Source organism: Tamandua tetradactyla, chromosome 4, assembly GCF_023851605.1.
Source record: "Tamandua tetradactyla isolate mTamTet1 chromosome 4, mTamTet1.pri, whole genome shotgun sequence".
In the NCBI taxonomy this organism is placed as follows: Eukaryota; Metazoa; Chordata; class Mammalia; order Pilosa; family Myrmecophagidae; genus Tamandua; species Tamandua tetradactyla.
The window spans coordinates 1,631,977-1,646,735 of NC_135330.1; the positions used below are offsets into that span (position 1 = coordinate 1,631,977).

At 43.4% G+C, this 14,759-nt stretch overlaps 1 protein-coding gene and 2 non-coding genes across 5 annotated transcripts in view; 2 read left to right on the plus strand and 1 right to left on the minus strand.

The window, feature by feature from the left end:
- Positions 1–3,299: 3,299 nt before the first annotated feature.
- On the minus strand, positions 3,300–3,371 carry TRNAH-GUG (transfer RNA histidin (anticodon GUG)). The gene has a single exon. It is a non-coding gene; the product is annotated as a tRNA-His (tRNA).
- A 527-nt stretch (positions 3,372–3,898) lies between these two features.
- On the plus strand, positions 3,899–3,972 carry TRNAN-GUU (transfer RNA asparagine (anticodon GUU)). Its single transcript has one exon. It is a non-coding gene; the product is annotated as a tRNA-Asn (tRNA).
- Positions 3,918–14,759, plus strand: part of LOC143679718 (NBPF family member NBPF6-like protein) — a 45,783-nt gene continuing 34,941 nt past the window's right edge. For 2 of the 3 annotated variants that reach the window (XM_077155943.1, XM_077155945.1), the window contains exons 1-2: positions 3,918–4,013; positions 13,528–13,613. In XM_077155943.1, coding sequence (XP_077012058.1) covers positions 3,989–4,013; positions 13,528–13,613 — 111 coding nt within the window. In that variant the 5' untranslated portion in view covers positions 3,918–3,988. Of the gene's footprint in view, positions 4,014–4,174; positions 4,224–13,527; positions 13,614–14,759 lie in introns of those variants that run through there. The other variant, XM_077155944.1, reaches the window with a different exon arrangement.

Genomic DNA, 14,759 nt, shown 5'->3' on the forward strand with positions numbered 1-14,759 from the left:
CCTGTGAGAAAATCCTCCTCCGGGCCTTCCAGACACTAGAGGGTAGGGTCCTGAGCTCGGGCCCCCGCCCGCCTTGCGGAGTCACCCGACAGCGCAGGAATCGTCCCCCAAAGCTCTTTTCCTTCCTCCTTCTCCTATAGGTGAGGAGGCCGCATGATGCGCCGAGAGCTCGGCCAAGTCACAGCGGTGCCCACGAGCGTAAAAGCCAAGGAGCGAAGCGGAAGTCGCGGCTGCAGCTCAGAACTAACCCGCAGATCCGCCTTTGCGAGACAACGCGAGTGGAGAGACGGTGGTGGGACAGGCGGGTGGCCAGGTTAGGGGAGGGGATGGGAGGGGGCACCTTGGAGAGAAGGGGGCGAGCGCCTAGACCCGCATCTCAGCCTCAAAAAATAAAAGTGGGGGCCAGGCCCAAGAGAACCAACCTCTTTTGTTACTCTGATGTGGCCTCTCTCTCTCAGCCAATACACAAGCAAACTCACCACCCTCACCCTCTCTACGTGGGACATGACTCCCAGGGGTGTGGACCTTCCTGGCAAATGGGACAGAAATCCTAGAATAAGCTGGGACTCAGCACCAAGGAATTGAGAAAACCTTCTTGACCAAAACCGGGAAGAGCAAAATGAGACAAAATAAAGCGTCAATGACTGAGAGATTCCAAACAGAGTCGAGAGGTTATCCTGGAGGTTATTCTTACGCATTAAGTAGATATCACCGTGTTAGTCAAGATGTAATGGAGAGGTTGGAGGGAACTGCCTGAAAATATAGAGCTGTGTTCCAGTAGCCACGTTTATTGAAAATGATTGTATAATGATATAGCTTTTGCAGTGTGACAGTATGATTGTGAAACCCTTGTGTCTGATGGTCCTTGTATCTACTGTAGGGACAGATGAGTAAAACATATGGATGACAACTAAATAAATAATAGGGAGAACAAATGTTATAAATTGAGTAGATTGAAATGCTAGTGATCAATGAAAGGGAGGGGTAAGGGGTATGGTATGTATGAATATTTTTCTTTTTTTTTCTGAATTGATGCAAATGTTCTAAGAAATGATGATGAATTTGCAACTATGTGATAAAAAAAAAAGAGAATGTTTTTTTCCCCCCAAGAGAGCTGAAAATATGTGTGCACAAAACACAGGTGGAAAGGATGCTCAAAGCAGATGTACTCACAATATCCAACACTGGAAATGACCCACGTGTCCATTATCCAGTGAATTTAGGTTAAAGAAGCTACGGTACATCCATGCAATGGGATAGAGCTGAGCAAGAAAAACGGAGTGAACACCTGATACACTTGACAACATGGACAAATATAAAAGACGTTATGCAGAGAGAAAGAAGCCAGACACAAAGAGTACAGATGCCACCATTCCACTTCCGTGAAGTTCTAGAAGCAGCACAACTAATTCTAAGTGGCAAAGTCAGGGCAGTGGTTGTCAAGAAGCAACGCAGAGACCAGTGACAACGATTTGGGTGTTGGGCTGATGACGTCACTGATGGAGTGCTTCCCCACTCCCAGGCGTATCTGTCAGCAGCAGCACGAAGCCGAGGCTCTCACGGGTGGACGTACAGATGACACATCGTGCCACTTAATCTTTAATATGCTTAGTCAAGGCCATACCAGGCCTGAAGTAGATTTCCAACCCAGAGCCTGTATTCCTGAGCACGGCTGAGACCCAGTCTCTCTGCATCTCTGTTTCAGGATTTTTTTTGGGGGGGGGGGTGTCTCTCAAGCTGCAGAGAAGGAGAAGGAAAGAGCAAGAGGAAGATGGGGGCTGGGCGCGTGATGTGGGGAGGGTGGGGCCTCTAGCTGTCGGGCAACTGCTCTGAACGTTTTCACCGTACCTGGAAATTTCTGGGGGGCCAAGACATGGCTAGCTGCCATGTTGAGACGTCAAAGGATTTTAAAATGAAAGCGAAAACCACTTACGTTCCTAGATAGGAAATTATGGGACTAGGTGGATACATGCACAATGCTGGGGCAGAAAGATTTCTTAAAAAGGTCTGATGCTTCAAATTTTTAAGAATTTAAGTCTATAAAGAAAAAGGGAGACAAATTCAATTTCATCACGTTTAGAATCTTCTGCTCATCACAAATCACCAGAAGAAAGTGTAAGCGCTAGCTAGCCACACACCAGATGGGAATAGATATTTGCAAGACGCTTATCTGAAGCATGGCTCAAATCTTGAATATATAGCAAACTTTCAGAACTTGATAACAAAAAGCCAAGCCAATTAAAAGCGGGCAAAGAGAATTTCTAAATGACTAAAAGGGCTTAAGAAAACATGCTCAGCTTCATCCCTCATTAGGGAAACACGAATTTAAGACCACAACGAGATGGCAGTGTGCTGTCACAATGAGGGACCCCCAAGAGCCGACGATGACGCGGCGCGGCTGCAGCTCCTGCCGCGGGTGGGAAGCCTTTCTAGGACCCCTTGAGCCGCGTCTGCTGAAGGAGAAACGACGCCCAGGTCCGCGCGGCCCGGCATTCCCGGGCCTGGTGTCCGCTCGCGGGAAACGAGCGCACTGGTCCACCAGAGTCACCCGAGATATCCTAAGGCTTCCTCACAGCCGGCACCACTGCAACCCCCCGCCTCCTCCGCCGGAGGGTTCACTCACCGGAGCCCACGCACACCCACCGCGGTTCAGTCGAGGTAAGCGCAACAGCGTGTCCACCGGGCGGGGCCGAGCGAGACGCGGGGCAGTGAGTGTCCAGAGGAGACCGCGCTCACCGGGGATGCACAGAGCGGCGGTTAACTGAGAAGAGGCCACTCTCACCAGGTGATGGCCACAGAGCGGCGGTTAACCGAGAGGAGGCCGCGCTCACACGGCGATGCGCACAGGGCAGCGGTTAACGGGCGGCGAGGCAGGCGCTGCCTGGAGGGGCCTCAGCCCACGGTTCCGGGCCGACGGAATCTTCTGCAACTTCGTCCGGGCGATGGCTACGTTCTTCGAAGTCCCGTAAGCTGCGCTAAAGATTTGTGCGTTTCCTCTGTGTGAATTACACTTGACTAAGTCACTGTTGCATGAACACTGGGGGACGGGGCCGAAGACACAGTCCACGGCAAGGTGTTTCGCTGCCTCCGTAAACACGTGAAGACTCGGTTCTCATTTCCCTAAAAAGAAAAAAGGCAGCCGCCGGGTGAAGCCCCTGCTGGGAGGCAAGGCCCGCGGCGCTTTGCTCGTGGGGACCCCCACACGCCCTCTCGCTCGGACAACGCGCGTGGCTCGGGTCCCCAAGTCCAGCGCTGGACGAGATACCGAGCCGAGCCCCTCAAAACGAGGGCCCCGGGCCTGCCGTGACTCGGATTCGAACCGAGGTCGCTGCGGCCACAACGCAGAGTACTGACCACTATACGATCACGGCGCGCCACGGCCCGGGAAGCCCGGCCCTCTCCCGCGCCCTTAGACAGCGCACGGCCCGGCTGCGGCCTCGGTGACTGCCACGGCGAGTCCTGTCCGCTCCCTCTGGGGCCCGCCGCAGCTCCGGCCGCCCCGCCTCCCCAGCCCTAGGGGCCCAGTCCCGGCTCGCGGCTCTTCCCGGTCCTCGCGGACCCGCGCCCTCGGCCTGCGCTGAGCTGCCGGCAGAGTTGGGGCGGGCGCTTGCCGAGGAGAAGTCCCGGACGCGGCCGCAGGGCGCACGGGGCCTCGCTCGCTCCTGCCGCGGCTGGGCTGAGGGCGCCTGGGTGGCTGGGGAGGCGCGGCGGAGGCCACGCGGCCGGTGGGAGCTTCGGAACCGCCCAGGGCGCAGGGGCCACCGCGTGGAGGAACCCGCCGTGGGTCTGCCCGTGGCTTTCGAGTCACGGGGCCGCGCGTCGTTCCGCGTGGGCGAGGCGCCGCTGGTGGCCGGTGGCCTCTGCATTGTCTGGGAGCCGGCGACAGCACGGTAGCCGCGTCTCTGTGGCGCAATCGGTTAGCGCGTTCGGCTGTTAACCGAAAGGTTGGTGGTTCGAGCCCACCCAGGGACGTGCGGACCATTTTAAAATGACAGTGTGGGACCTTCTCTCCGGTAAAGACCCCCCGGGAAGGGAGGCCTCGTTCGTTTAACCCCTAGGTGTCCAGTCTCACGAGAGAGACCCCCCAAAAGAGATCCAGACCTCAGGATCTCCTGTGAGAGCCGCCTCTTCCCGGGTCTGATTCTGCCATTATTTCCTCCCCTCCCTTTTCTTTTCAGCGGGAAGTTTCATGTCACTTATTCTAGGTTGAACTTGGAACATGGGTAAGCCTTTTTTTCAGTTAGGAATCGTATTTTGTATTTACACTGAAATTGCATAATTTCTCCCTACTGTCTTTGATACTGTTTTCTCCGTCCCGTGTGAGGAATCTTACTAGCAGGCGACACGCGTCCTCACACGCGGCTCCCAATCCTCTCCCGCCCGAAAGCGCTTTCCTGAGCCCCCCCCACCTCTCCAAGTTCGCCTCGCCCCGCTATATTGACAAAAATATAGAATTCTTGGCTGACAAGTTTTTTCTTCAAGGACTTAAGTGACCTCTGTCTGCCTATTGGCTCTGCAGTTTCTGATAAGAAAATGGTTGTTAATCTTATTATGGATCCCTTGTTCATGCCAGGTTGTTTCTCTCTGCTCTCAAAATTTTCTTTGTCTTTGCATTTCGAATATCATGGTAATGTGTCTTTGCATGGATGGCTGAGTTTTTCCTTCTTGGAATTTGTTGAGCATCCCTAGTGAACTTATGTCCGGCAGAGGAATAAAGGTCTAACATTCAAGTCAAATATTTTAATTGGAGGAGCCTAATTCTGAGATAGGCTTTTACAACTGGATAACAGACCTCCATGGAAAAACATCAGAAAGTCATTCAGTCCCTTGTCTGTGGCACGAACCCGTGGAAAGTTCATTTAGTCACTGGCCTGAACTAATCTCTTTGCCTTCCTCTTGCTCCCAAACTCTTTCTTCCCAGACTTCAGAACAAACCCCATTCTCTCTCTTTTTTTTCTAAATATTTTTACTGACAAATCTTCACAAACATCCAGTTCATACATGGTATACAATCAATGGCTCACAATATCATGACATAGTTGTGTATCCTTCACCATAATCATGTTTTTATGAAACATAATCACATGCAAACACAAATATTCTTACCATATGATCATTCCATTCTTGTTGTATAGTCAATAACTCACAAAATCATCACATAGTTGTATATTCATCATCATGATCATTTCTCAGAACATTTGCATTAATTCAGAAAAAGAAATAAAAAGACAACAGAAAAAAATTCATACGTACCATACCCGTTACCCCTACCATTCATTGATCACTAGCATTTCAATCTACTATATTTATTTTAACATTTGTTCCCTCATTATTTATTTATTTTTAACCCATATGTTCTACTTGTCTGTCAATAAGGTAGATAAAAGGAGCATCAGACACTAGGTTTTCACAAGCACACAGTCACATTGCGAAAGCTATATCATTGTACAATCATCTTCAAGAAACGTGGCTACTGGAACACAACACTACATTTTCAGGCAGTTCCTTCCAGTCTCTCTGTTACACCTTAACTATACAGGTGATATCTATTTAATGAAGAGGAATAACCTCAAGGATAACCTCTTGACTCTGTTTGGAATCTCTCAGCCATTGACACTTTGTCTCATTTCACTCTTCTCCCTTTTAGTGGAGAAGGTTTTCTCAATCCCTTGGTGCCGAGTCTCAGCTCATTCTAGGATTTCTGTCCCATGTTGCCAGGAAGGTCCACACCCCTGGAAGTCATGTCCCACGTAGAGAGGGGGAGGGTAGTGAGTTTGCTTGTCGTGTTGGCTGAGAGAGAGGCCACATCTGAGCAACAAAAGAGGGTCTCTTGGGGGCGACTGTTAGGCCTACTTTTAAGTAGGCTTAGCCTGTCCTTTTGGGGTTAAGTTTCTTATGAACAAGATTGGGGACTCAGCCTATTGCTTTGATTGTCCCACTGCTTGTGAGAATATCAAGAATTCCCCACTTGGGGTATTTGAATTTTCCCCCTTTCTCACCATTCCCCCAAGGGGACTTTGCAAATACTTTTTTGTTCACTGTTCAAATTGCTCTGGGATTTATTGGGGCATCACTCTGGACAAACCTACAAAATCTCACACCTTACTCAAGGTTCCAAGTATTACGGTGTTCAGTTAAGCTGTCCACATAAGTTATATTAGGAAATGCACTAGTCAAAATTTAAATTTTGTAATAAATAAACATTTTTTGCTTTAGTCTCACACATAAGTTAAAGTTTTAAAATGTTATTTACCATCTATTTTCAGCACCCTGCATTATTGACATTCCTTTGTTCTTCCTCATGCAAAATATTTTTAAATTTGCACATTTAGTCACTATCATTATCTACTCTAGGCATTCCTAGATTATACCATTCAGTCTTTATCATCTATCTTTCCTTCTGATTTCATTTGTGCCCCCAGGCCTCCTCCCTCTATCATTTTCACATTCAGCTTCCTCAGTGTTCTAACATTATTGTATTGCAGTTAGGTACTATTGTGCTGTCCAATTCTGAATTTTTACAATCAATCCTGTTGTACAATTTGTATCCCCTCAGTTCCAATTACCCAATTTCTATCTCCTGATGACCTCTGTTCTTAACTGAAATTATCCAGGTTTATTCCTTAATGTTAGTTCATATCGGTGAGACCATACAGTATTTGTCCTTTTGTTTTTGGTTAATCTCACTCAGCATAATGTCCTCAAGGTCCATCCATGTTGTTACATACTTCATAACTTCATTCTGTCTTACAGCTGCATAATATTCCATCACATGTATATACCACAGTTTGTTTAGCCGCTCGTCTGTTGATGGACATTTTGGCTGTTTCCATCTCTTGACAATTATAAATAATGCTGCTATAAACATTGGTGTGCCAATGTTCGTTTGTGTCCTTGCCCTCATGTCCTCTGAGTAGATACCTAGCAATGGTATTGCTGGGTCATATGGCAATTCTATACTCAGCTTCATGAAGAACCGCCAAACTGCCTTCCACTGCGGTTGTACCGTTTGACATTCCCAACAACAGTGGATAAGTGTGCCTCTTTTTCCATATCCTCTCCAGCACTTGTTCTTTTCTGTTTTATTGATAATGGCCATTCTGGTGGGTGTGAGATATCTCATTGTGGTTTTGATTTGTATTTCCCTAATAGCCAGGGAAGCATTTTTTCATGTGCCTTTTGGCCATTTGTACTTCCTCTTCTGAGAAGTGTGTGTTCAAATCTTTTGCCCGTTTTGAAATTGGGTTGTCTACCTTTTTGTTGTTGAGTTGAACAATCTCTTTGTATATTCTAGATACTAGACCTTTATCTGCTATATCATTTCCAAATATTGTCTCCCATTGTGTAGGCTGTCTTTTTACTTTCTTGACGAAGATCTTTGATGCACAAAAGTGTTTAATTTTGAGGAGTTTCCATTTCTTTCTTTCTTTCTTCAACGCTTGGCTTTGGGTGTAAGGTCTAGGAAACTGCCTCCTATTATAAGATTTATAAGATATTTCCCTACATTTTCTTCTAACAGTTTTATGGTCTTAGATCTAATGTTTAGGTCTTTGATCCATTTTGAGTTAATTTTTGTATAGCGTGTGAGATATGGATCCTCTTTCATTCTCTTGCATGTGGATATCCAGTTTTCTAGGCACCATTTATTGAAGAGACTGTTCTGTCCCAGGTGAGTTGGCTTGACTGCCTTATCAAAGATCAATGGTCCATAGATGAGAGGGTCTGTATCTGAACATTCTATTCGATTCCATTAGTCAGTATATCTGTCTTTATGACAGTACCATGCTATTTTGACCACTGTGGCTTCGTAATACATATTAAAGTCAGGTACCATGAGAACTCCAACTTCATTTTTTTTTTCTAAGGATATTTTTAGCTATTCGGGGTACCCTGCCCTTCCAGATAACTTTGGTTATTGGTTTTTCTATTTCTGAAAAGTAAGTTTTTGGAATTTTAATTGGTATTGCATTGAATCTGTAAATCAGTTTAGGTAGAATTGACATCTTAACTATATTTAGTCTTCCAATCCATGAACATGGTATGCCCTTCCATTTATTTAGGTCTTCTGTAATATCTTTAAAAAGTTTCTTGTAGTTTTCTTTGTATAGGTCTTTTGTCTCTTTAGTTAAATTTATTCCTAAATATTTTATTCTTTTGGTTGCAATTATAAATGGAATTTTTTCATGATTTCCCCCTCAGATTGCTCATTACTAGTGTATAGAAACACTACAAATTTTTGAGTGTTGATCTTGTAATCTGTCACTTTGCTGTACTCATTTACTAGCTCTAGTAGTTTTGCTGTGGATTTTTTCAGGGTAATCAACATACAGTATCATATCATCTGCCAACAGTGAGAGTTTTAATCTTCCTTTCCAATTTTGATGCCTTTTATTTCTTTTTCTTGTCTAATTGCTCTGGCTAGAACTTCCAACACAATGTTGAATGACAGTGGTGATAGTGGATATCCTTGTCTTTTTCCTGATCTTAGGGGAAAGTTTTCAGTTTTTCTCCGTTGAGATGATGTTAGCTGTGGGTTTTCATTATATTTCCTTTATCATGTTTAGGAAGTTCCCTTCTATTTATATCCTTTGAAGTGTTTTCAACAGGAAAGGATGTTGAATTTTGTCAAATGCTTTTTCTGCATTGATTGAGATGATCATGTGGTTTTTCTGCTTTGATTTGTTAATATGGTGTATTACATGAATTGATTTTCTTATGTTGAGCCATCCTTGCATACCTGGGATGAATCCTACTTGGTCATGGTGTATAATTCTTTTAATATGCTGCTGGATTTGATTTGCAAGAATTTTATTGAGGATTTTTGCATCTATATTCTTAAGAGATATTGGTCTGTAGTTTTCTTTTTTTGTAATATCTTTGTCTGGCTTTGGTATGAGGGTGATGTTGGCTTCGTAGAATGAATTAGGTAGCTTTCCTTTTTCTTCAATTTTTTTGAAGAGTTTGAGCAGGATTGGTACTAATTCTTTCCTGAATGTTTGGTAGAATTCACATGTGAAGCCATCTTGTCCTGGACTTTTCTTTTTGGGGAGCTTCTTAATGACTTGTTAGTTTCTTTACTTGTGATTGATTTGTTGAGGTCATCTATTTCTTCTTGAGTCAATGTTGGTTGTTCATGCTTTTCTAGGAAGTTGTTCATTTCATCTACATTGTTGAGTTTATTAGCATAAAGTTGTTCATAGTATCCTCTCATTACTTCCTTTATTTCTGTGGGGTCAGTGGTTATGTCTCCTCTTCCATTTCTGATTTTAGTTTTTGCATCCTCTCTCTTTTTTTTGTAGATCTCACTAAGGGTCCATCAATCTTATTGCTTTTCCCATAGAACCAACAGCTGGTTTTGTTGATTTTCTCTATTGTTTCCATGTTCTCAATTTCATTTATTTCTGTTCTAACCTTCATTATTTCTTTCCTTCTGCTTGCTTTGGGGTTAGTGTGCTGTTCTTTCTCTAGTTCTTCCAAGTGGACAGTTAATTCCTCGATTTTTGCTCTTTCTTCTTTTTTGATATAGGCATTTAGGGCAATAAATTTCCATCTTAGCACTGCCTTTGCTGCATCCCATAAATTTTAATATGTCATGTTTTCATTTTCATTTGCCTCGAGATATTTACTGATTTCTCTTGTAATTTCTTCTTTGACCCACTGGTTGTTTAAGAGTGTGTTGTTGAGCCTCCATATATTTGTAAATTTTCTGGTGCTCTGCCTATTATTGATTTTCAACTTAATTCCTTTATTATCTGAGAGAGTGTTTTGTATGATTTCAATCTTTTAAAATTTATTGAGACTTGCTTTGTGACCCAGCATATGGTCTATCCTTGAAAATGATCCATGAGCAATTGAGAAAAAGGTATATTCTGTTCTTGTGAGGTGTAATAGTCTATAAATGTCTGTTAAGTCTAGCTCATTTATTGTATTATTCAAATTCTCTGTTTCTTCTTTTATTCTCTATCTAGATGTTCTGTCCATTGATGAGAGTGGGAATTGAAGTCTCCAAGTATTATGGTAGATGTGTCTATTTCTCTTTTCAGTATTTTCAGTATTTGCCTCATGTATTTTGGGGCATTTGGCTTGCTGCATAAATATTTATGATTGTTATGTCTTCTTGTTGAACTGTTCCTTTTATTAATATATAGTGTCCTTCTTTGTCTCTTTTAACTGTCTTACATTTGAAATCTAATTTGTTTGGTATTAGTATAGCTACTCCTGCTCTTTCTGATTGTTATTTGCATGAATTATCTTTTCCCAACCTTTTACTTTCAATCTATGTTTATCCTTGGTTCTAAGATATGTTTCCTGCAGACAACATATAGATGGGTCTTGTTTTTTAATCCGGTCTGCCAGTCTATGTCTTTTGATTGCGGAGTTTAATCCATTAACATTTAGTGTTATTACTGTACAGGCAGTACTTTCTTCTACCATTTTGCCTTTTGGATTTTATATGTCATATCAATTTTTATTCTTTTTACCTTTACTGATAGTCTTCATTTCTACACTCTTCTCCACACCTCTCTCTCCTGTCTTTTTGTATCTGTCTCTAGTGCTTTCTTTAGTGTTTCTTGCAGAACCAGTCTCTTGGACACAAATTCTTGGTCACAAACTCTCTCAGTGATTTTTTGTTTGAAAATGTTTTAATTCCCCCCCCCCCCCATTTTTGAAGGACAGTTTTGCTGGATATATACTACTTGGTTGGCAGTTTTTCTCTTTTAGTAATTTACCTATATCATCCCACTGTCTTCTCGCACCATGGTTTCTGCTGAGAAATCTACACATGGTCTTATTGGGCTTCCCTTGTATGTGATGGTTTGCTTTTCTCTTGCTACTTTCAAAATTCTCTTTCTCTTTGACATCTGACATTCTGATTAGTAAGTGTCTTGGAGTGCATCTATTTGGATCTATTCTGTTTGGGGTATGCTGCACTTCTTGGATCTGTAATTTTAAGTCTTTCGTAAGAGTTGGGAAATTTTCAGTGATAATTTCCTCCATTAGTTTTTCTCCTCCTTTTCCCTTCTCTTCTCTTTTGGGGACACCCACAACATGTATATTCGTGTGCTTCATGTTGTCATTCAATTCCCTGAGTCCCTGCTCATATTTTTCCATTCTTTTCACTATATTTTCTTTTGCTTGTCAGATTTCAGATATCCCATCCTCCAGTTCACTTATCCTATCTTCTTCCTCTTGAAATATGACATTGTAGGTTTCCATTGTTTTTTTCACCTCTTCTACTGTGCCTCTCATTCCCATAAGTTCTGTGATTTGTTTTTTCAGACTTTCAATTTCTTCTTTTTGTTCATTCCTTGCCTTCTTTATATCTTCCCTCAGTTCACTGATCTGATTTTTGATGAGGTTTTCCATGTCTGTTTGAACATTCTGAATTAATTGTTTCAACTCCTGTATCTCATTTGAATTGTTGGTTTGTTCCTTTGACTGGGCCATATCTTCAATTATCCTGGTGTGATCTGTTATTTTTGCTGGCACCTAGGCATCTAATTACCTTGAATAATTTATTCTGGAGATTGCTTTCACTTCTTTTATCTCGGGTTTTCTTGCTGGATGAGTTTGTTGTCTATCTGTTCTTTGACATTCCGTTCAGCTTTTTCTGGACCTTTAGCTTAGGTTTTGTTTAACAGAGGAAAATTTTTCAGATCTTGTTTTCTTGTTTCTTGCCCTGCTTGTATGGTGCCTTCCCCCCCACCCCCCACACTTAGGAGGGTCTACTTAGATATTATAGACCCCAGCCAGATTTTCCCAGACCAAACTGGCCTCCTATCAGGAGGAAAGAGTCACCTGTATCGGTTTTCCCTGAGGGTGAGACCCAGTAGGTTGAAAGGCTTTCCTGTGAAGTCTCTGGGCTCTGTTTTTCTTATCCTGCCCAGTATGTGGCACTTGTCTGACTGCAGGTCCCACCAGCATAAGATGATGTGGTACCTTTAACTTTGGCAGACTCTGCCTGCTGGGGGCCTGGTGGAGACAGAGGAGAGGTTGTAGGCTGGCCTTTATTCTTCACTTTTCCTGACCCTGGGGTCTGAACCCCTTGAGGGAGGGATTCCACCTGGGCTGCGCCCCACCCCTCCCCTGGGGAAGGCACAGGCTCCAGACAAGCACTCAAACAAGCTTAATTCTGCCTATGCCTGGGGCAGTGGGGCCCGAGAAGCCTTGCAGCTGTATCCAAAGAGCAGTTAAGCCATAGAAACATCCACAAAAACAAAAGAGAAAAATTCTTTTCAGAGCAGGACCTCCCCCTTCCTCGTTCCTTGGGTTTGCCAATCAAGAGCTTAAATTGGTGTGTTGCTCTGTGTATCTCCAGGTCCTATGTGCCCCCTCCTTTCCTTCAGGGCCCAGACCTTTACAAATCCTAAAAAAACCTTTTTTTTTTCTCCTTTGTTCATCAACCCTGCCCCCTCTGTGTCAGGGCAAAACTCAGCGACCTTCGTCTTTACTCGAGGTTCAGCTGAGCTGGGGGCCTATTTTTAGTAGTGAGAATTTGTGAATTAATTCCACAGTTGGAGCTTGGTTGCTCAGCCCCTGCTGCTGGTAAATTCCCTTTCCTGTCCCCTCTGGGAAGCAGCCTGAGGGGGAGGGGCGCCGGCCACCGCGGCTTGGGGGAGTCACGGTTCTGGGGTGCTCGCAGGGTTCAGCTGACCCAGACTGGGGTACGCTGTGGGTCCAGTCACTGCTGTGGCCCCAGCAGTTGTTCTGTCCTATCCCTGGCTATTTACTAGCTGCTCTGGAGGACGAGCTAAATCCCACACCTGGCTAAGCCGCCAGCTTGGCCCTCTTCGTTCACAATCCCCGTTGTTAACCAAAGCAGGTGTTGCAGATGCAGAGACATTGGGGACACCTGGCACTGTGTCTGAGCCACATCAGAGGGTCTGGGTGGGAACAAGGCTTCTCCCCTCTGATGCCTTTTTTATTACCTGAAAAAGGCCAAGGATTGAATAATCCTTCTTTTAAACTGTTACGTCTTCTAGAGACCCACATAAGAGCAGTTCAGTGAAAATTCACTCCTAGATTTCTTTCCATTACCACACTGTCTTCACCTTGGAAAGGAGCCAATTCAGGGAAAAATAATTCCGCCACATTCCAGGTAGATGCTGGATCAGGAATTCTCTCGCTGTCTGCAAGTTTTTTCCTGCTTTGCCTTTATCTAAGAATCATATTTTCATGACTTTTTAATTTTTATGTGTATAATTAGCTAGGTACATATTGTGAGTTATTGATGTTTAACATCTTTATTTGTCTTATACGCTGCTATAGCTAGAATTTACTTTTATATCCAATCTGAGGATTTGCACCTATTATAATTAGTGGTATTTATTATTACATTGGGCATTGCTGTGATGGTCTCATTTCTATCACCCAATTATATAATTTCTGTGTATTTAAAAAAATCTCTTTCTGCCTTTTAAATACCTGTTTGGATAGAATTTTCAGTTTTTTTTTTTTAACAGCACTGTTATGTGTGGGGAAAGGGTTTAAACAATTTTTTTTTGGTTCAATCTTTCTTTCCTTCAGCTTGCTGTGACTGTTTGGAGACACTTGGAAGTGGCTGTGGCTGCATGTGTTGCAGGCGCCTGCCTAGGCAGGCCAGGCAGCTGGAGGTAAGGAACAGATATTCCAGGGGTACCCCAAGCCTCAGGTTCACCAAACCAGGGAAGGATCGGCACCTTGGAAGTCAGGAGGTGTGTCGGGGGATCGCTTTCTCTCCTGTCTCGGTGTCTTTCTTAGAACCTTAGCTACTCTGCCCCTAAACCTCATTGCACAGGAACGCTGTGGCTCACCGCCAATTTCCTCAGACTCACAACCTTGATTTTACCGGGCTCTGTTGGAGAGCACAACCACAGGCCAACGGGTTTGGATCAATACAAACATGTCTGTTAGTCAGTGTTCCCTAACAACCGCTTCTGGAGATAAGGAATATCACCAGTTTATAAGCCATCCCAAATTAGGTGGCCACTACACGTGTTCAAAGAGATATATATAAATCATTTCAGTGACTTTGACAAACTGGAAAGAGGCCCTGTGTAGATGAAATGAAATTCATTAGTGACAATACAAAATATGTATACAGAGATTAGAAAACAAAGCAACCTACACATAAAGAAAGAGATGGGCTGAGAGATAGGGATGTCAAACTTTCCTCCAAGTTTAACAAAAAGCCCACATATTCCCCAGTGAGGGAAAAGAGGCCAACATAAACTGTGATGCAGCAAGAAAAATATTTACCGAGGGTCAGGACAGAAATCCTTCTTCTAAAATTATTCATTCACACTGAGTAGGGTATTATACTCTAGATTTTGTTCTTATGATATCAAAGTGGTGAGGAAAAAATTAAAGAAGACCAAAGAAGAGTCACGATTTTATGACAGCAATGCTCCTTTCATCTACTGTATGGACAGATGAGTAAAACATAGGGATTAAAAATAAATAAATAATAGGGGGAACAAATGTTAAAATAAATTTAGTAGATTGAAATGCTAGTGATTGATGGAAGGGAATGATAAGGGGTATAGAAAAAAATAGGGGAAACAAAGGCTAAAATATTTTGGGGAGATGGAAATACTAGCAATGAATGAGAAGGGGTAAGGGGTTTGGTATGTATGAGTTTTTTTTTTTCTTTTTCTAAATTGATGCTAATGTTCTAAGAAATGATCATGGTGATGAATATACAATTATGTGATGATGTGAATTTTGATTATATGCCAAGAATGGAATGATCTCATATGGTAAGAATGTTCATTTTTGCA